The sequence below is a fragment of the Tachypleus tridentatus genome, chromosome 13, assembly GCF_004210375.1.
Source record: "Tachypleus tridentatus isolate NWPU-2018 chromosome 13, ASM421037v1, whole genome shotgun sequence".
Classification (NCBI taxonomy): domain Eukaryota; kingdom Metazoa; phylum Arthropoda; class Merostomata; order Xiphosura; family Limulidae; genus Tachypleus; species Tachypleus tridentatus.
This window is the reverse complement of record NC_134837.1, coordinates 257,302,967-257,325,763: the sequence shown is the minus strand read 5'-3', so window position 1 is coordinate 257,325,763 and position 22,797 is coordinate 257,302,967. Positions and strand designations below refer to the sequence as shown.

At 35.5% G+C, this 22,797-nt stretch overlaps 1 protein-coding gene across 3 annotated transcripts in view; it reads left to right on the top strand.

Moving 5' to 3' along the window:
- Nucleotides 1-22,797, top strand: part of LOC143240787 (pyruvate kinase PKM-like) — a 36,567-nt gene extending 13,770 nt beyond the window's left edge. For all 3 annotated transcript variants that reach the window (XM_076483844.1, XM_076483843.1, XM_076483845.1), the window contains exons 4-11: nt 551-682; nt 10,581-10,767; nt 12,486-12,628; nt 15,857-15,984; nt 20,129-20,279; nt 20,588-20,907; nt 21,747-21,865; nt 22,102-22,797. In XM_076483844.1, coding sequence (XP_076339959.1) covers nt 551-682; nt 10,581-10,767; nt 12,486-12,628; nt 15,857-15,984; nt 20,129-20,279; nt 20,588-20,907; nt 21,747-21,865; nt 22,102-22,271 — 1,350 coding nt within the window. In that variant the 3' untranslated portion in view covers nt 22,272-22,797. The remainder of the gene's footprint in view (nt 1-550; nt 683-10,580; nt 10,768-12,485; nt 12,629-15,856; nt 15,985-20,128; nt 20,280-20,587; nt 20,908-21,746; nt 21,866-22,101) is intronic.

Here is a 22,797-nt window from a genome sequence, read left to right as displayed (position 1 = left end):
TGTAAGTTCTGCAACATTCTAGAAAGTTCTTAAATTCTTGTAAATTCTAGAAAATTCTGTATCAGTTACTCAGCACTGAATCTACCTGGAATGTTGTGGAAAATAGGTAAATTTGAAAATTTCATCACCCAGGTCACAAAAGCAAAGCTTGAAGAGAAAAATAGGTCTTTTCCATTTACTTTAGGCATAAGAAATTAGGAAATAACACTTTCTGCCCAGAAACAAGGAAAAGTAAAAATTTTGCATGTAGTCATTGTACGAGTCAGATAATTGGTGAAGCTAATGGTGTATGTGACCTAGGAAAAATGTGTTTTATAGATTTAATGTCTTAAGAATAGGAATATTCTGATATGGGTATAAATGTATGTAAAGTAATTTTACTAATTTCATTTGTTTCCTCTGCTTGTAAATTAAAATACACTAATATAATCATACCAATTATTCTTTAAAAATGTAAAACTAGATATTTAATTCAGTTATTTGTTAATATAAAGCTTTCTGCCCAAGCATAAAAGTTAAACTTTTTTTTTCTCTGAATTTGATTTCATAGTACCATTTAGGGACCATTGAAAATCTTAGAGAAGCAGCCAGAATTGTCAGCAAGGAGATGGAAATGCCATATTCTGTAGCAATTGCCTTGGACACTAAAGGACCTGAAATTCGTACTGGACTTTTATTAGGGGTACGTTTTGATTATTTATTTTCTAATAAGTATTTAATTAATCTTATTCTCTGGAGGCAGATCTGTACATTTTGAATGTTTCACAGACTATTTTCACCTAATGATAAATTTTGAAAAGTTCTAATTTTTCTGCTTAAGTTTCACTGTCATGAATCTGAAAACCTAAGTTGTGACTTCTGAATGTGAGATTTTATCGAGTTTCAAAACCTTAACCTACTACTGTGACATGCATTTTATATCTTCCAAGATGATAATTCATCTTCCTTGTACGTCCTGAGAGATATGCATTCCATTAGTCTTGAGGCAATGTTTGCTAAACTTCATGAATTGCACTGGTGCATGATGATGACAAAAGCTCTCTAAGAGGGTGATGCAACTTCCATGTACAATCAATCCTCCTATGCACTTGCACTCTTTAACTTCATCCTTCTTGGTAATCTATTGAACAGGTGTGTTTAAATTTATCATCCAAGTTCAGATTACAAATATTTATGTCATTAAAGAAACTTTTTTTATTTTCTGTGGTTTTCTTTCAAGAGCTTTTAAATTTTACAACAAAAATATCAAGTGATGGTGACTTGTACTTTATCCTGTTTGAGTGAAGCTGTAAACATTCTTGACCTGTTTTTCCTATGACTTCTGAAGTCTCGTTAACTGTCTTGGTTGCTGTAGCCATTATTCAGTGTTTTTTTTTTAGGTTACAACTTTCTTACTGGACTTTCTACTCTTGTCTTAATGGCAGAATTTTTCTTCTCGATGAAGAATGATGTATTGAACTATGAATTTAACTTCATTTGCTTTGGTTAGTACCTTACCATTCATGAAACAGCCATCACCTTTCAGTCTTCTTGGTCTCATTATCAGTTGTTTCCCCCCTCGGTGTGGATTCCTGTACGTGGTGAGGGGACATCCCAGGGAAGGTTCTGTTCTATCTGGTTACCTTCTCTGGGATCTAAACATCCACCCACGTGTTTGTTCTATCTGGTTACCTTCTCTGGGATGCGTGGCGTGGCACCTGTGAAGGGGAGGAGAGGATCCTGGTGGTTGAGGGGTCCAACCATAACACACCACTTTGGCCTCGAATTCCTGTAGACAGGCGGCCTTTGGGTGGCCCCCCTTGGGTCAATTGGCTGGTCCACTTGGGCTAAAGTCAACCAAGTACCAGTGTTGGAAGTTATCAACGGGTGTTGTGGACATTGTGCCTGATGCTGGTGTTTGGGTATAGTGCTCACGAAACCCTGGCGTTGCTGCATTGTCCTTGCATGACTTTTTCCTATGGATCCTCCAAAAAATTTAAATAAAATTGTAAAAAAAACAGTCAATGGGTAAGCAACCATGTCTTGAATACTCAGAACAGTAACACACGTACCTCATTTTCTTATATTACATTCTCTTTCGGAAAAACCTTTAGGGCAAATGTCCCCTTTTTTTATTCAAAAGGGACCAGAGGGACTTGCTGGCTCTCCAAAGTCAGTAAAGAAACTTCAATCTGGTGACATATTGGTTGAAACATCCACATCCCAACACAGTGAACTCCTCTTGAATTCAAAGGCAATTGGGGATATACCTATTGAGGTTACACCCCATGCTACCTTGAATTCTTCACGAGTTATTGTTGAAAGGATTTGAAGAACGCTCCAGAGTCGGAGATTCTCACTGGTCTCTCCACTCAAGGAATTTCTGCAGTGAGGCGATCTCCACTCGCAAAGATGGAGTTACACTGCCAACAAATACCCTCGTTTTAACATTTACTTCACCACGTGCACCTGCCACCATCAAGGCAGGTTATCTCATTTGCAGGGTTTGGCCATACATACCAAACCCTCTTCAATGTTTCCAATGTCAGAGATTCAGCCACTCAAAGACATCTTGTCGTGGTTCCCTGACATGTGCTCGTTGTGGAGGCAAGAACCACGATGCCTATGACTGTGACATGAACCCACATTGCGTAAACTGCAATGGTTCTCACCCCTCTTACTTTCTTTCTTGCCCAAAATGGTTGGAGGAAAAAGAGGTCCAGCGTTTGAAAACGACTCATAACATTAGTTATCCTGAGGCTTGGAAATTGCTGTCCACAACTCCATCTTGGACATATGCTGCTGCACTTCATTCCACAACTACAGTGGGAGTGCAGACAGATCTCTGTGCCTCCAAGAGAATCATTTTCAAAACAAATGAAAAGCCTTTTGACCTCCGTGGTTAAAAAGGTTGAATAGACTTCCACACCCATCTCTGTTCCTCCCATACCTTCCAACAAACCTCCAAGATCCACGTCCTTCAGTTTCAAATATAGGCATTTCTTCTGATACATCTTTTTCTCCCACCACAAGGGACAAAACAATTATTCGTTCGCGTCCTCAGTCGCTGGATTCCCCCTTCCAATAACAAAAATCTGCCCACCCGACCCAGAGCAGGATCCATGGAGGTTGATAGACCTCCTCCGACTAAAGACAGTAAAGAAAAAAGACGTGGTCATAAACCGAAGAGTTCTCCAGCCACTTCACTTACCAGTTCTTAAAAATGGCCACCTTGATACAATGGAACTGTCAAGGTTTACATTCTAATCTGGATGATATCAAAACGCTGATTGCTTCCTACCATCCTGTTTGTCTTTCTTTACAAGAAACATTTCTCAAAACTGCTGATACTGTCTCCATTCAGCAGTTTTCTCTGTACAAAAATGACAGGTTGTGTGATGGTCGAGTACATGGAGGGGTGGCACTGTTGGTTCATCAACACGTGCCCACCCTGTCTTTGTCATTCAACACACCCTTGGAGGCTGTCGCCATCCGTGTTTCCTTGGGTCATACCATCACTGTTTGTTCTCTGTACCTGTCCCCTGGAGAGACATATGATCAATCAGATCTTGATGCTCTCGTTGAACAGTTACCATCTCCATATCTAATCCTAAGGGATTTTAATGGACATCATCCCCTCTGAGGAAGTGCTATTATTGATGGGAGGGGCCGATCTGTAGAGTGGATGCTCTCTGATCACAATCTTTCTCTTTTCAATACTGGTTCTTCCACTTACTTTCATGCACCTAGTCAGTCCTTTACTGCTATTGATCTCTGTTTGCTCCTCTTCATTATTCTCCCACTTTTCATGGATGGTTGACAGTAATCCACTAGGCAGTGATCATTTTCCGATCCTTTTGAGAGAGACTGGCCGTGGTTGATGCCACCCTACCCGCGTGCCTCGGTGGAAGCTGGATCAGGCAGACTGGTCCACTTTCACTGCTCTCGCAGAACTTGATCCTGCCATCATAAATCAGCCATCAATAGACGACTGTGTAGCAGTGGTAACTGACTGTATTACACATGCAGCTGCTCAGTGTATTCCTAAAACCTCGATACGTTTTCCACGATATCCTCGTCCGTGGTGGAATCCTGCTTGCCACTTAGCACGGAAGGCTCAAAAGTGGGCCTGGGATACTTTTCGTAGATATCCCACACTTTCAAACCGGGTTGCTTTCCAACGGGCTTGTGCACATGCTAGGTGGGTAAGACGTCAAAGCCAGAAGGAATCTTGGATTAAGTTCACAACCAGCATATCTTCTACCACCAGTTCCAAGATCATATGGGGCAGGATTCGAAAGGTTAATGAGCACCACAATTCTGTCCCCCTCTCGATCTTACTCTCTGATGGTCAGGAGGTGACTGATGTCCGGAGCATCGCTGACACTCTAGGTGAAACCTTTTGCCGGGTATCTAGCACTTCTGCTTGTTCCTCCACCTTCCTGGCCATCAAGACTCGGGCAGAGCAATCACCTCTTTCCTTTCGAACTGACTGTTTCTTTTACTATAATTGTCCCTTTACCCTGGTGGAACTAAAAATGGCCCTTCATCGGTCTTTCAGTACGTCTGTTGGACCTGATGATATTCATTATGACATGCTGCATCATCTATCTCCTGCTTCTCTTGATGTCCTTCTGATTGTTTTCAACTGGATCTGGCAGGAGAGTTTTTTTCTGATGCCTGGCCAGGCTATTATTTTACCTTTCTCTAAGCCAGGGAAAGATCCCAAGATTCCTTCAAACTACCGTCCAATTGCTTTGACGAGCTGTCTCTGTAAGACATTAGAAAGGATGGTTAATGCTCGTCTTGTTTGGTTCCTTGAATCAAACAACCTCCTCTCGCCCACCCAGTGTGGGTTCCGTCGACAGCACTCCACCACAGACCACCAAATTTGTCTTGAAACATCTTTCAGAGAAGCCTTTCTCAACCGCCCACATCTTGTATCAATATTCTTTGACATAGAGAAAGCTTACGACACAACATGGAGGTATGGCGCTTATGAGACCTCCATACATATGGGTTATGTGGCCATCTACCCATGTTTATTAAAAAAATTTTAATGGACATGAGATTCCAAGTTCGTGTGGGTTCGACATTTTCCCGTTCTTTTGTACAGGAACTTGGAGTCACTCAAGGCTGTGTATTGAGTGTCACACTTTTCAATATAAAGATAAATGCCATCACTGAACAACTCCCTCTCACTGTTGCGAATGGGCTGTATGTTGACGACTTTCACATCTCATGTCAGTTGTCAAACATGAGATATATTGAGCGGCAACTACAAACTGCCCTCAATCGTGTACGGAAGTGGACTCTGGCGAATGGCTTTAATTTCTCTCTCTCCAAAACTGTATGCATGCACTTTTGCTATCGACGGGGTATTCACCCTGATCCTGAACTTCATATCGGTGAAGTTTTGCTGCCAGTGGTCCCGGAGACCAAGTTCTTGGGGCTTATCTTTGATCGTAAACTGACCTTTATACCACACTTAAAGCAGCTTCGGGTCAAATGCACAAGAGCACTGAACATCCTCCGTGTTCTCTCTTATACCAGTTGGGGCAGATTGCTGTTCAATGTTAAAGGTATATCGTGCTCTTATTAAAATCGAAACTCAATTATGGATCACTGGTCTATGGCTCTGCCAGACCCCCGGCCTTAAAGATGCTGGACCCCATTCATCACCAAGGACTTTGACTCTGCACTGGGGCTTTCCGTACCTCTTCAGTTCAAAGTATATACATTGAATCTCATGAACCTTCTCTACATCTTTGCCGTTTGCAACTATCTTTACAATATAGTTCGAAACTTCATTCCTTACCAAAGCATCCCACCTGGAAATGTGTTTTCCTTCCTCGGTGGGCAGTACTTTTCAGAACAGACGATCTGTCATTGCTCAGTTTGGCCTTCGCATCCGGGCGCAATTGGATGAATTGGGTCTGTCCTTAGATAACATTGCAGATTCCACAGGTCGGCCCATCCCACCATGGCTTATTACAGCCCCAAATGTAACTTTTCTTTCAGTCACCTGAAAAAGGCAGATACTCCAGATTGGAAGTACCATCTTTTATTCAATGAATATCTTTCAAACAATCATTCAGTTCCCATTTATACAGATGGTACCAAATCAGGTAATTCAGTGGGCTCTGCTATGGTTTGCTATGGGTCAGTAGTTGCGCAGAATCCCTTCTACAGCTTCTGTGTTCACTGCTGAATTGTATGCCATATCTCTTGCCCTGGATCATATTGCAGCTGAGCAGTACTCCAACTGCACTATTTATACTGATTTGCTTAGTTCTATACTTGCCTTGGAATTGCTACACGTTAGCTCACATCCTATTCTCCTGATATTCGAAACCGACTGGCCCATTTCTCATTAGCAGCTACTTCAATCCAGTTTTTCTGGATACCAGGCCATGTTGGTATTCGCGGGAACGAGCTTGCAGACATGGCAGCTAAATATGTCTGCTTCAGCACCATCACTCCTATGCCTGTTACGTACATGGACTATGGTGGTGTCTTCAAGGCTCGGCTCTGTGCCAGCTGGCAGTCCACTTGGAGTGAGCAACGCGACAACAAACTTTTTCAAATCAAACCCAAAATTGGACTGTGGCCATCTAGCTTCCATAAAGTTCAGAAGGAGGAAGTTGTTCTCACTAGGCTATACATTGGTCAGTTTTTTAACTCATCATTTTCTTTTATCTGGAACTGATGCACCAATGTGTAGTTTGTGTAACACTCAAATCACTATCAGCCACGTTTTACTTTCTTGCCATCGTTACAATTCTCAACGACGGCAATATTTTAAACATATTTTTTCCCAGGGTCAATCTGTAACATTGGACAGAGTTATTGGTGATGGCGACTCTGTCCACCTTGATAATGTTTTTAATTTTTTAATGGCCATTAATCTTTTTAATCTCATTTAAGTGTTGCATATTTATTCATTACACCTTTTTAATTGTGGTTCCTTTTTTACAGTTTTAATCTCTCTCATTCAATTTGACATTGGACAATGGCCAGAACATTAAATAACTGGAAGGCCAACTTCGACACCAGGACTGGAAAGGCCAACTTCAGGTGTCTGACGGTGGTTCTTGAACTTACCTGTTAGTCTTCCTGGCGGGTTATGATCATTACCTTTTTGCTAGAGTAAATACCTTACAACTTCTTATACTCTGCCTTCTATCTTAACATTGTAGACTAGGTGTGAACATTGGTTTTATACTTTTTGAACTTACCTGTTAGTCTTCCTGGCGGGTTATTTTACCTTTTGCTACCTTCATTTCCATTTATGTCTATTACTACATATATATATATATATATATTTTTTTTTTTTTACATTTTTACCATATGTCTGGTGCAGATAGCCTCCTGCTTTGTGCCATAAAACACTAAATCAGTGAATCAATCAATCAGTTGTTTTCTTTATCTTTTGTCTGTTTTTGTTTTTTTTCTCCATGATTAATGATTTCCAGAACTTGCTGTTTTTTGTTTCTCTAGCTCATTTCTCATCCATGGACTTTATCCACTTCATTTGTAATTTCTTTTGTTCTGACTTGTAGACTTCATCTTTTTCTTGGCTCCATCTTTGGTTTTCTGGTTATCTTGGGGATTCGACTCCTTACTTTCACTTTCTGGTTCCATGTCCTTTGTATTTGTCTTTTTTTCTCTATCCTCTTCTTTAAATTTAACTTTTACCTGCAGCACTTCTGTGTACTCATTTATCTGGCTTCCTTTCTCCATAATGTCCTTGGCAGATGTTTTACGGCTTCTTGTTATCATCTTGGGTTTGTTCTTCCCATATTATATTTCAGGTCTACCAGGACTCAACTTCATCAATCTTATTGTCCTTAACTATCAAACGTGCACTTTTGTGGGTACCCATCTCTTTCTCCTTCTGTTAGTCTCACTTTCTGCTGATAGTCAATTTTGTTTTTCCACCTTGGTCTCTTTTCTTGCCTCTTTTCCATTTGTTTTTTTTCTCCTGTCAACCCTGTGTGTGATCTTTCTTTCACTGTGCCTGTGTTTATACATAATCAATGTGTCACACTTTCCTACACATCGTTCTAATTCTTTTTTCTTTTCTTTTTTTTTAATGTTCCCATTCTTTGCTTCTCCCTTTAACTTAACACCAGCTTATTTAGTATTCATTGGTATTGTAAGGGCCTTTACTCATCACATTTACAACCAAAAGCTAATGTTCCTTTTCTTGGACACTACTTCTGTTAGCTCTTCATTGAATGGTTTCTTATGTCACTTCCATTCTTTTACATGTAGTCATTAAGATGGGAACTTGTCCTGAGATCCAAGTTCTTTTTTCATAGCCATTCAGTATTTGGTATTTTTTATCATTTTCTTTATCTCTCGTCTCATCCAAGTTTGGCTCTCTTCTCTTCATCTGCAAGATATGGAATATCTGGTGATGATTCGTCTATCATACTCATTGTGTATTAGGAGTTTTTTCTTTCTTTGCTTTTCGAAGACCCAGGCTTCATGAAACCTTTTATTTCTTTGGGGTGGTAATATGTGCACTTCTTCTAATGGTCCTTGCCCATCTAAAGAATTCTTTCTTGGGCTTCATTGTCTTCTGTGTGTTGTCACATAATGTTATCACACAATAGCACAATCCATGTTAAACGTGAGAATTTGAGTGAGTTAATTATTGCTCTTGGCTAGTGGCATGCAAGACTCAAAAGCAGATGTGTGACAAAAATGGTATTTCTGTATGCAGATGTGATTACCTATCATTAATACATTTTCAGAGTATGAATGTTCACATTTACATTATTAATTTAATTGGTGTGTATATAGCTTTTCCTAAAGTCTCTTATAAGGAAAGTTAATATTGCTATGAAGAACCTCGTACAGCTAAGAGTGTCTGACTGTTCATTAACTCTCTCACAACAGATCAAGAGTCAAAGAGCATAATTATTGACTTGTGCTCAAAATTGTATTGAAATACTATTTTATGAAGCTATGTCAGAAAGTTTGGTATCAAATTGTAGATTATAATTCAGACTTTATATATGCATTACTTTTAAATTAAAAAATTATTAAATATTGTGAGTTATGTTGAATGTAGTGTTAAAATTAGATGTTTATAATGTGAAAATACAAAGTTTGTAGTTTCATATGGATTAGGAACTCAAATTATCAATATTGAATAGCTAGAATACAAAATAAGAACCTTGTATCTTTTTATTTTGCTGACATATGGCTTGTACTAAATCAAACACTGGTCATTTTCACCTCTCTTCATTTTTGGGAACGGCCTTTTCTATACACTTACTTCAACATATGATGTGAATAACCAATCGACAGGTTAGAATCTTCCTGTTGTGATTTTCTCAGCCATTTTTATCTGTAAAAAAGCTATGTTCTTTTGAATCAAGATGTTAAGGGATAGGTCATCACAATTTTAACCTAAATGCAACTTTGTTATTAAGCTTGACAAATTATAATGGAATTGTGTGACATCAATATAGTAATGTATAATTTCTTGATTTCTCAATTGTATATATGAAACTGAAATATTTTGTTCATATCCAGCATGTGCAAAATTTTAAAGGGCTAGACAACTGAGTTCAAAAATCATGGATAGAAGAGACAATTGTTTGCTTTACTTTACTTGTTGTTCTGTATCTTAAAAACAAGTTGTTGTATTTTCATAACTTGTTTGTAAATATTAACTATCTATCTATATAATGTATAGTAATTAAAATGTGACTATTACAAAATACTGGTCCACTAAAACATGGCCAAGACAGGGTTGCATTGAAAGGTCAGTTTTATGTTATTGGGTACAGTAACATGAGTGCATGTGCACCTCACTTATGCAAGTTATTTTGACACTTAAGCTACATCCTGGTATTACAACTTAGTCATTCTTAGTATACAAAAAAACCACAACTTGTATCAATTTCCTAACTCTTTATGATGGTTACAAGGTTGTTTAAATTGACAGACCCTACAGAGAGTATTGAAAATAGCAGAAAATTTGAAGTCTTATCGAAACAAACATTTAAAATACATTTAGGTTTTAAAGATTACATAAATAACATTTTGAGAATTTTGTGACAAAATAGTTTTTTTTTTTCATCGTAACATGAAATTGCACTCATTGCACTCAGACTAGTAAAGAAATGCATTTTGCAAACAAATCTTTAGTAAAAATACTTTGTTAATTTTTTGTGTGCAAAAAAAACAACTGATATTTACTAAATGTCTACCAAATATAAGATAATGTACTGCATCCAAAAATTATAATATAAATATTTAATGTGTTCAAATGTGTATATGAACCCGTGTATATTATACCAAGCTCATTGCAAAAGTCTTAAATTATAAGATTTTTATCAGTTCAATAAACAGTTTATCATTTGCTTTCACACTTCCAAAACGAGTATTTAGTTTGGTAGATGGTTGAAATTGATTTGTTGTTTATCTGGAGATTGGTCGTGTATACTGAGTTGAATGAACTTGTGTTGGGCTATAACTAATGATTAGATTCTTTGCCTTCATTAAACATATTCTCACTTACAGGTGTTTTTTGTTTGCAATGAAAAAACTTTTTCCATTAAATATTATTTTCAAATATTTAGGGAGCTACAGCTGAAATAGAGCTCAAGACAGGAGACAAAATTAAAGTTACTGTTGATGACAACTATAAGGAGAAGTGTACAGCAGACATTTTGTATGTTGACTACAAAAATATCACTAAAGTTATGGTACCAGGCAACCGAATTTTTGTTGATGATGGTCTGATTTCTCTTGTAGTCAAAGAGATTGGTAAGATGCATCATAAACTATTAAATAATTGGCATTCAAAAAATATGTAATTTTTAGTGTAATACAGTTATTGTATTTTTTCAGGAAGTAAAATCAAATTGTCAGGATGATTTCTTTTCCATAATATTTTTTTGTCAATTTTATATGTACTTTTCATAGGAGGAAATGATACTCTTCAGAGTATGAACCCTAAAGGTTGGAATATTCTCACTAGGACAATAATACTAGATTTTCAGTACTCCAGTCTTGTTTCCTTTTTTTCTGCAAAGAGGGAACTTGAATAATATTAAATTCAAACATTTAAATTATTTTTAAAACATGGAAAATGTTCTTTGTTTAAAATAGTTCATATGTGCATTTTAAGTAAGAAACTGTTTTAAAGAATGATTATGTTAATTCAAAGCAAATTATCAAAAAAAACTTTAATTCCAAAAGTTGGCTCATATTTCTTCAATCTCTTTACAATATGAGAGATTGGTAGTAAACATAATATAAAGAAACTGTTTTGTTTGATGTTTTCACTTTTATAATTTTGTAAAAAGCTTTTTTAATTGTGAGTATTGTACTGTGATTAACAATGAATGCAATATTTTATTACGTTGGGTTGTATAATGCATAAAGTGAAGTTAAATGATATTGACTCATATTGAGGTTGTGTGCTCTTATAATCAGGCCTCTTGGTGAGTCTCTAAAACTTGTATACTTGCTCTGTTTGTTTACACAAGTCTCTTTTGAATGTAAGAAATGTGTATTTACATAATTAACATTTTGTGCATTTTATTAAAAGTTTGAAGTTTGGTTCTCACTGTAATTGAATACATGTGTCCTGAAGCAGACACTCACTGGGACCAGTGACACATACTTTGTTTTCTAAGGGGAAGACCTTAGAATACACAACAGGTAATTGCATATAACACTACACTTGTTCTGTGCATTTCAAGTGGAGTCATCTAAGAAACTGATAGAATAATCCAGGAGTGGCTGCTTTGTACATGTCATGTATGGCATTTTAGGATGTGAATTCTAATGTGAACATTCTAATTTATAAGAAAGATCACAGCTAGTTGTTTGGATGATCAACTATTTGTTCTGTTGGACTGATTACTTGTAATTTAGTATTTATTCATAAGAGGTTTTACTAAACACAGCCTGTAATTTGTGAAACTTAGCCATTATTGGAAAGAGTGGCAGCATTAGACATTGCCAAAAGTCGGGTAAATATGCAAGTTGATTGTATTATCAACTAATGTTCTGGCCTCCAAGCAGCACAGTCATGTCCGTGGACTTACCTGAAACTGGGTTTCAATACCTGTGATGTACAGAGGTCTGATAGCTCACTGTGTGGTTTTGTAATTAATTATAAATAAAGTCCTGAAGTGTTTAAGTTTAGACATGAGGCTGACACGTATGATGTTACTGTGTGGTAAGTAAGTTTACCAACTGACCAGGTTTGGAAAGATTGTTTTGTTAGAAATGTAAGAAAGTCAAAATAACTGTGATTTAGGTAAAACATAGTCCAACTACATATGATTCTGTGGATTAGTTGTTTTATAAGATTTAGTGTAAGTTTTCTTAAATGTGGATCTGTCCCTCAATGTATTGGTGTTGGAAATTGGAAGCATGAAAGGAACAATTTGATGTAAGTGATTTGAGAAATGTTAATCGAGTATCCTATCAATACCCTTTCTAAAATATTGTGAATAAAACTTTTTATGTAGGTACTGATTTTCTCCAATGCGAGATTGAAAATGGTGGTTTACTTGGTAGCAAGAAAGGCGTTAACCTCCCAGGAGTTATTGTGGATTTACCTGCAGTGTCTGAAAAAGACAAGGAAGATATATTGTTTGGAGTGGAACAAGGGGTACATTTTACTTTATTTTGAATGGACTAATGAATAATATTAATAGGTTGCAGAGATGCCAACCATTACGATCTGAGCGTAATCATTACGATTTTGGTGTATACATTACAACTACAAGCTCGTACAGACAACTATTACGACTTGTTGCAACTCCCAAATTTAGGCTTATATAGCTTGAATGGGATGAAAAGAAAATTTCTAGTGAGATACAAGTAAATTTTGATAATAAATAAAAGACAATAGTCCAAATGGCTACTTGCGATAATCATGTTTGTGCTTGAAATAATAAAATATATTTGTATCTCAGACGTCTACCAATAGTTTGTGTGGTGCTTCTCCATACTGGGTACGTGGGGCTATCAGTAGTTACGTCATCAGTACTTGTTAGCCAATCATCGCTCTCGTAGGCATAGATGAGTATTTATCGTTTTCTAAGCGACATAGAAACACCAATGCGATCATTCACAAGATGGGGGAGGAAAAAGAGGTCTTGTTCACCAGATCGTCTTGTTTCTGGCAAATCTAAAACGACTAAAAGTGTGAATCAAAAATTTAGGAAAAGTATAGTGCAAAATATCCAGTCATTGCATCAAAAGTCAGTGACAGTCATGCATTTTGTACAGTTTGTTACATCAATTTTGCTGTGGCACATGGCGGGATAAACGATTGTTCCAGACATACAAAACCTGCATCTCACCAACAAAAGGCTGAGGTGAAGACAAAAACCATGCAGATAACATTTATGAGTAAGAATTCAGAACATGAAACCATAAATGCAGAAGTGATGTTCACGAAATTCGTCACTGTTCATAATTTACCCCTAGCTGTAGCTGATCATGCAGGACATCTATTCAGAAAAATATTCCCAGACTCTGATACAGCAAAAAAATATGGCTGTGCTAGAACCAAAACTACAGCCATTGTACAAATGTTGGGTTGTGAAGATGACAAAATGATTTCAAGCATACTTACTAACAGTGTGTACAGTTTAGCCACAGATGGATCCACAGACATGGATGACTGTATCCAGTGGTTGTATGATATCTGTATGGGCTCTGTCTACGATCATTACGCTCAGTCATTTGAAATAGTTGGCATCTCTGAGGTTGTAATATTTAGTACTTCAGTGATTAAGATATTCCATTTATCTTAAGTATATCATATGTACTAGTATAAAAGCTATCAGAAATGATGGAAAACCATTGTTGAATGATTGAGAATTATTATAGAATTTAAAATGAACTTGTTTGTACCTCCTGAAATTCAGCTACTTTGTATTTATTTAATCAGTCTTCAAGTCATGCTTTAATCAATATATGTTTAGTAAAAACTATGCAGAAAAATGTTATGAACAAAAGTACTTGTGTGCTGTGAAAGAGACTTTTTTAAATACCATTCTTGAACCTTTCACTGTTCTAGGTCAAGAAATAAACTTATTGTAGACATTCAGACACAAATTTTCAACTCTCAACTGTATGAAGGATAATAGATTTGGTTGTAATAAATGTCTATTCTCTTTGTTTTGAATCTAAGTTATATGTTAAATTTTAAATTACGATATTTTAACATCTATTCACCATTTTAGAACTTAAGACACTGACTCTATAATGGTAGTAACAGTAGGCCTGTTTGTATTCTAATGTAATACATAAGATAAGGCTTAGCTGAAACACTATTTGGTAGAATTTTATATTCCTTGTTACTACTACTCAATATCATAAAACTACTGCTGTCTTACAGAATTCATAAAACAATAATTTTAGAAAAACATTCTAACAAAAACAACATGAATACTAAGCATTTAATAAACATTATAGTTGACTTGAGAACAATCAGGTGATAGTTTTGTTGTTAAATGACCATATTTTGTTGAGAATTACTAAAAAAGGAGGGTGAAAGTGTTCTTGACAACATGAATAAGATTTTGATATAATTAGTCATTATAATTAAACCTTATGAAAAGCAGAACAACCAGTAACACAAAAAAAAAAAACATCTCGTTCATTGTTATTTAATTATGACAATTTTCCACGTCTTTTTATATTTTTTATTCCAGTCCTGTCAACTCAACGTATTTAATGTTCACATCACATTTTTATCAACTTTCAGTATAGTTTCCTCCAATATGTTATTCTTTCATTAAAACAAAACCTCTCTAACCTTTTTGTCTAACACTCTAGTTTCATGCTGTATTGCACACTAGAAATACACTAATCCATTGAAAATTAATCAAAATGCATGTGGGTTGTCATTATGGTATGCCATTATGTCACCCCTATTTTCACACTGTGCTCGTTTATTTCCAATTTGCCCCTGATAAAGAAAGATCTATCTTTCAGTTATGTGGTTTTGAATTTGCCTGTAATTAGGTGTGAAATTTGTAGTTTTCTTAATGACTGACATATTTTTTTTGTATACAGTTAGCCCAATAATGACCTAAATTATATGCACCAACTTTTTTTTTTTGTACAATATTGGTTTTAACTAAATGTAATTCTTAGGAAATGAAAGGTGGTTAATATGTTAGTAGAAGAACTATGGTTTTTACTTCTCACTAAATCTGTTGTAGCATGAGTTATCTATGGTCAGAGAAAAAATCAACTTAATTTTCTTATCTCATCTACTAAACTAAACTAACATGGCAGGGGTTCAGTTTAGAGAGAGAGAAATCAGAAGAGTTCTCTCTCCAACTGGGGTGTTCAGGAACTTTGTAGTTCCTCTTCGTCCCCTTTCGTGGATTGTTATTAAGATTAAGTGGTGGTTTTTTTTTTTATTATTATTTTAATAAATTAATTATCGTTATTATTCTTGACTTTTTGGGTGGAGAATGTCTCTCTAAATGTTGTTTTGGGTGGAGGCAAAGGCAGCAGTGGAAAGAAAGGCCGGGACCTGTCCCGAAATCTCATCCATTGTTTACCATGAATAAATATCTTTTGATGTTTTTGTGTTCTGGCATTGGAGATCTGTCAGTACCTATAGCATTGGCAATCGGAATAATTTGTTCGAAATTCTGAGAATTACTCAGAATTAGAGTTTTTATATTAAGAAAAGTTGACAGATACAGTGGTTGAATAAAGTGTAAATAAGTTTGAAATTACATCAATTTTTTGTTGTAAAAATGACTTAACTTATCTGAATCTTGCTTATCATACTTAGAAGAATGTTTAAAAACTTTAAATAGAACTTTCTAGTATGTTGAATTTATAATTGTCAACATTAAAATTCCAGGTAGATATGATCTTTGCATCTTTCATCAGGAATGGAGCTGGAGTGAATGAAATTCGTCAGATCTTGGGAGATAAGGGCAAATATATTAAAATTATCCCCAAGATTGAAAATCATGAAGGTGTTAAAAAGTGGGTATTTAACTTTTATGTAATTTAAGATTTTTTCTATTTATATACAGTATATTTGTAAACAATGAAGTCACTTCTTTTAGCATTGGTTCTTCCTGTTGGATGTTAAATTAAAGAATGGGATAAAGAACATCAAGTAGTGGTGAAAAACTTGCCAAATTCAAATAACTTTATTAATGGCTCAAGAAAACCACATATTGGGCAGCAGCCCTTCATCAGATCAGTCGTAATGAAATTGTTATACAAGGGTTAGGTTTAAAGAACATATAACACGTGGTTTCAAGGCTCGAACGTGTATATGAAGCTACAAGTGAGCAACAGGTAATAACAAAAATAAATGTAAAAATGTACAAGTACAGTTAATCTTAGTAAAGAAACATGGAAGTATAGAGCAAAAATATACAAGGTCTGTTAAAAAAAATACGCGTAATGTTTGAATTGTGCGGCTCCAGTTGGTTCCAGGGGAATCTGCTTGGTGTCGCTAGATTTGCACAGATCAGCTGATTACGACGCCATTTCCCGATTGCAGATATCTTCATTTGTGTATTAGCTACGCGGTTTTAAGTGAAGTGCGATTTTTTTCGTTTGGCGGATTTCAGAATGAATGACCTGAAGGAGCAACGACTTGCTGTGAAATTTTGTGTTAAACTTGGAAAATCTGCGACTGAAATTTTTACTATGCTTAACACGGCTTACAGTGATGTTGCTATGAAGCGTACGGCATGTTTCAAGTGGCATGAACGTTTTAAGGATGGTCGACAGTCCATTGAAGATGATGAGTGTCCTGGACGTCCTTCCACGTCAACTGACGAACCACACTTTGACAAAATCAACACCCTGGTGCAGGCTAATCGACGTCTGACTGTCAGGGAGCTTGCTGAAGTGTGGGATATCAGTTAGATCTTGTTATGAGATTTTGACCAAAAAATTGAAGATGTACCGCGTTGCTGCGAAATTTGTGCCACGCCTGATGACGGACGAACGAAAAGCCCATCACGTCCAGGTTTGTTAGGAACTGCTTGATCATTCAGAAGAAGATGAAAACTTGTCAAAGATCAAAAGACCCTTGAAAGGAAAAAGATTTGGGATGATTCCCGAGATTAAGGCAAATGCGATGAAGGAGCTGGAGGACATCACAAAAGAAGCGTACCAGGACTGTTTCAACAAGTGGAAACGCCGTTGGGATAAGTGTGTGCGTTGGGGAGGAGAGTACTTTGAAGGGGTCCCAGACCTGTAACTTCTAAATAAAGTACATTTTGTTTTATGACGTCAGTCTGCGTATTTTTTGAACAGCCCTCGTAGGTTAAGAATGTAAGAAAATGAATGAACACTTTCTAAGTCACAAGACATAATTCTTAAACCTGCTGATAAAGGTGGTGCTACAGTAGTATGGCTCAAAGATCCTTATCTTGCTGAGCTGAAAAACAACTTTCTGACAGTTTAATTTTTTATTGTCCCTTAACTAGTTATCCAGCTACATTATTTGGCTTGAATATTAAAATTACCTTTTTAATTATTAGATTCATATAGGTAACTTGCCATTGGATGCTCCTAATCTATTAGTTATCCCACAACCCCAGAATTTTGCCTCCTCCTTAAGATTTATAAACCAGGAAAACTTGGTTGCCCAGTTATTTCTGCCCCTGTGACTGCCCCTCCAAATTAATCTTGTCTTTCCTTGATGTACTTAAGCCCATCATCCTGTCTCTTTTTGGTTATGTAAAAGACTCAACATATGCACTCCAAACTTTTAAAAATGTTCAATTCTCTTGTAGTTAACAGTATATATTTACTATGGACATACAAACACTGTATACATTAATTCCCCATTATAATGGTATGAAAGACCTTAAACATTGCTTGGGTCTGAATTCTTCATTAAATTTCTTCATGTAAGAGGATGCACCCATCTTGCCAATTTGTATTAACCCTGAATTTTATGAACAAACAAAAGGTGTTGCTGTGAGTGCTGAAATGGGTCCTTCTTGTACTTCATTGTTTGGTGACATAGAGAATTAGGTTTTCTCCACTTATCAAGGAACACTTCCTATCTGTTACAGACGTTATATTGACGACATTGTTGGTGCTACCAGCATACCCTTGTGTGACTTTTTTTAATTATATTTTTACAGTTTGTTTCTTCTTCCATCCAGCACTCATCTTCACATGGACAGTTTCCTCATAATTTACTTCTTCAAACTTTCTCCATGAAACATTATCATTTATTTACAATTTCCCTTTCTTATTTTCACTATGAATCTCCTCATACGTTTGTCTTGCTCATGTTCCCAATATACTAATACTGGGTAGACTGTAGAAAACAAATTGATTACAAATCAGATTACAAAACACTTTATCACTTGCTTCTAACCCAAGACTTTAAAAGAAAAAACTCTTCCCCACACACACGTTGTCACCAGATGATAAACCCCAAACTTAAGTTTACAAACTCTCAAGTACAATTATGTTTTAATTACCATTCTAACTACCTCTTCCAAAACTTTTAAAGAACCCCTGGTTGTCAGTTACACAAATAAAACTACAGTATCAAGTGTAAATCTATCCCTACTGTGAACCCAGTCTGCTGTCACAAAGAAATGTCATGTGCCATTATGTTAACCCCCATAGCATCTGTATCTGGTCCCAGTAGAATATTTAAAATAAGCAATCATTCACTTGCATTTCAGGAAGACTAACATACTGTGCATGTTGCACAAAGTGTAACATACTATATGTTGGTCAAGTTGGTTGCCGCTTAGCGTATTGTTCATGAGAACATCTTACGTAAGAAATAACGATGCTACAAAACCCATGTGTACACACTCGAATAACCTTTCATGTTGCTCGTTCAGCTTCTCCACACTTCAATTCACATTTGTTCCATCCTGTGTAATGCAAAGAGAACATCTGGAAAAAATGTTTCATGTTTAGATAAGACATTGTTAATCCCATTGGAATGAATGAAGTTTCCTTTCCTATAACTTTATTCTTTCCACTTTCTACACTCTTCTATACTTTCTTAAGTTAGTACCTACAACTGTACCACTCAAGGTTTGCTTTTTTTTTCCCCAATTTTTACTTCAGTTACCTTTTATTACCTTTTTATATTTTCACTCTTCCTTCACTCTTCTCAAGTTCACATACCTTTTTATTGTTATCTCTGTGAATAGTTTTACCCAATGCACATTTTCAGTTGATTCCTTACATTGTTGCCTGTTACTTGTTCTGCAGTTATATGGCCAGGTGGGTTAAGGAATTCGATTCTTAATCTGAGGGTTGCAGGTTCAAATTCTCATTGCACCAAACATGCTTGCTCTTTCAGCTGTGGGGGGTTTTATAATGTGACAATGAATCACATTATTCGTTGGTTTAAAAAAAAAAAAAAAAAAACCCCAGGGTTGGTGGTGGGCGGTGATGACCAGCCGCCTTCCATCTAGTTTTACACTCTTACATTAGGGACAGCTAGTGCAGATAGCCCTTGAGTAACTTTGTGCAAAATTCAAAACAAACTAAACTGTAGTTACACCTTTTTATACTTTTTTTTTGTGTTACTTCCTTTAGTTCATATGTAGCTTTAGGAACATATACTCAAGCCTTCAAGCCTTGTTTTATTCTTTGAACCTAACACTTATTTTGACAGTTTCATTGCCACTGGGAACATAATGTATGGTTTTCTTGTTTCACTGACAAAGTTTATTTTAATTTTGTGATATTTTCACCACTACTTTGTATTCTGTTTGTTATTTTCTCATCTTTATTTTATTACGTAAATCAACAGTACTCTAATTTATCTGTCAAAAATTTCACTTCTTTCATGTTTGGTAATCATAACAATGACAATACTTTATCTTCAGATATTAAGCATTGATCTGAGCTGTAACTTCATTAAGAGACCCATGTGCAGCTCGCATGTTTTGTTGTACAAATAATTACAACTGTTTTTACGGTTTTATTATTTTGTTTGGTTCTATGTAGTATAATGACAAATGATATAAACATCATTACCTTGACAGTATATTTTTACTATTCTTGTAAGAGCTTTACATGTAGTTGTTACAAATAAAAATCATATTAATTCATTATTTAACATAGTCTTGAATTACATAAGATGGTAGTTTATAAACAAGTTTTAACATGATTGTAGGATTGATGAAATAATTGAAGCCTGTGATGGAATCATGGTTGCTCGTGGGGACTTGGGTATAGAAATCCCCCCTGAAAAAGTCTTCCTTGCACAAAAGATGATGACTGCTAAGTGTAATATTCTTGGAAAACCCGTTATATGTGCAACTCAGGTAAATGTTTATTAAGTAAATACATGAAAGAGGCACTTTTTTGTTTCTACCAACATACTTTTATAACATTTACACTGTTGGAAAATTTGGTGCTCTTAGGAAATATTTTGTAGAAAATAGATGCAGAACTTTATGAATCGGATGTCAGTAGCTAAATGATGTGAAAGAGAGATCTTCAAACCAGTATATTTATGTAGTTTTGTATGAAATTTATTAAACTTGTTTTTATATTTTAGAAGTGTTAAAAATGTAACTGTTTAAGAGGAGGTTCTGTAGGAAGATTTTAAGATGACTTGGATGCTTATTAGATGCTTGAAAGTATGATAAAGAAGCCACGTCCGACTCGTGCTGAAAGTTCTGATGTAGCCAATGCTATTCTGGATGGTGCAGACTGTGTGATGTTGTCTGGTGAAACAGCCAAGGGGGACTATCCTCTGCAAGCTGTCAAAATCATGGATGCCATCTGTACAGAAGCAGAAGCAGCCATCTTTCACAAACATGTTTTCACAGAGCTGATTGCAAAGGCTCCAATTCCTCTCGATTCCACGCATTCTGTAGCTATAGCAGCAGTCACAGCTTCCATGAAATCTTTAGCCTCTGCTATTATTGTTATCACAACCACAGGAAGGTAAGCTGATGTAATTGTCAGGATGTAAAAAAATATATTGTAAGTTGTCAATACACTTAACAGTGTAACTTATCAGCATTGTCATTGGAACAGAAAAATTCTCTTGATTACAACAAGTAATGTTGGCTCATTTGTTATTACTGCAATAGAAAGTTTTAGATTACAAACTGTCATCAGTGTTATTACAATAAGGTAAACTGTGAATATTATATCACAAAGATATCCTTTTGGTCTCTATCATTATAACATTAGATCAATAATCTTTGTTGCCAGCAAGTAAATGTACCATTACTAGAACTAAGATGTATTATTACTACATTTATCTAGTTTATTCTTAACTGTTCAAATTAAAATAGTTTTTGATCAGATAATTTAAAGTGTAATAAATTCAAAATGTTCTTTATAATAAAGTACAAGTCTGACTCAGTGATAGTCTCGCGTTTATTCCGACAGACTTGTAGTACTAATCACTTAACAGATACATTTACTGTTACAAAACTCATGCCATTAATAATATAGTTAAATTGTTTTGTGTTTGTAAAATACTTTTCAAATTTTGTACTTTTTTTTTTCACATTACAAAAGAATCAATCCAGAATACTGTCAGTTTCTAGCTTTGTATACTCAATAATATTTTTACAGCTGTAAAACCAGTGGATTGAAGAATTTTATATATTTATAATTTCATAAATGAAATTGATTGTTCTATCTGTTTTCAGTGAGAAATATTTTATATTTAAATTACACAGAAAAGGTTATTGAACTTAAGCCCATATTTAGAAGTAAATGTTTGATTTCTTTTGTGATAAATTATTTTTGACTTTTTTATTTCAAAACAGAACAGCCCACCTGATAGCAAAGTATCGTCCCCGGTGTCCCATTGTAGCCGTGTCTCGACTGAACGTGACGGCTCGCCAAGCCCATCTGTGGCGGGGAATAATACCACTTCTTTTTACTGGTTGGTGTTTTTTAATGAATAACTAAAACTTAATTGTATTTTAATAATTTTCAGGGAAAAAATATGGAAAAATATAGTATTCTATATAATCATGAGTAAAGTTACCTTCAATAGGTATTTAATAATAACAGTTTCTGTACAACAGTCCTGTTCATTATATACTTTCAAACTTTTGTTGAATCTGTGGATATTGATTGGAAGAAGTCTAAACTGAACTTTTCTGTTTTATAACATAGGGGAAAGACTGGAGGACTGGCCTCATGATGTTGATGCAAGAATACAATATGCTATCAATTTTGGCAAAAAGCGAGACTTCATTCATCCTGGTGATGCTGTTATTGTTGTGACAGGCTGGAGAAAGGGAGCTGGGGCCACCAATACAATGAGAGTTGTGTATGTTGACTAGTCTGAGGTTCCTATTGTTCTATCATGAATAGATATCTTTTGTGGTTTTTCTATTTTGTTTTGTATTGAGAACAAGCTGAAACAGTAATTTTTGATCAAATTTCATGTGATAGTTAAGTTATTATGCACTTATCGTATATATTAATACTTTAACACTTAACAGTCCAATACTAAAGCAAGTGTTATAATAAGTCTGGTTATTATATGATGTTTAAGAAAACATTACACAGTTTTTTTAGTTAATTTTGAGAGAGGACTTTTTTATATACACAGAACAAAGGCATCTAAAAAAATATGGTAATTGATTCTAAATAGTAACAAACAAGTGCCTTTGAAAAAAAATAAATTATTTTTTTATGTATGTAATCATAATACAAAAACAAGAAGTTAACTGCAGTTACAGCTGTTACGTGATACTGTAGCTGTAATGTATTGAACTATCATAATGTTTAACTTGGTGTAGTTTTGTTCTCTATGTGCTTTAAGTGTCTGTAATTTTGTATCACAGAATAAAGATTTAAAACTGA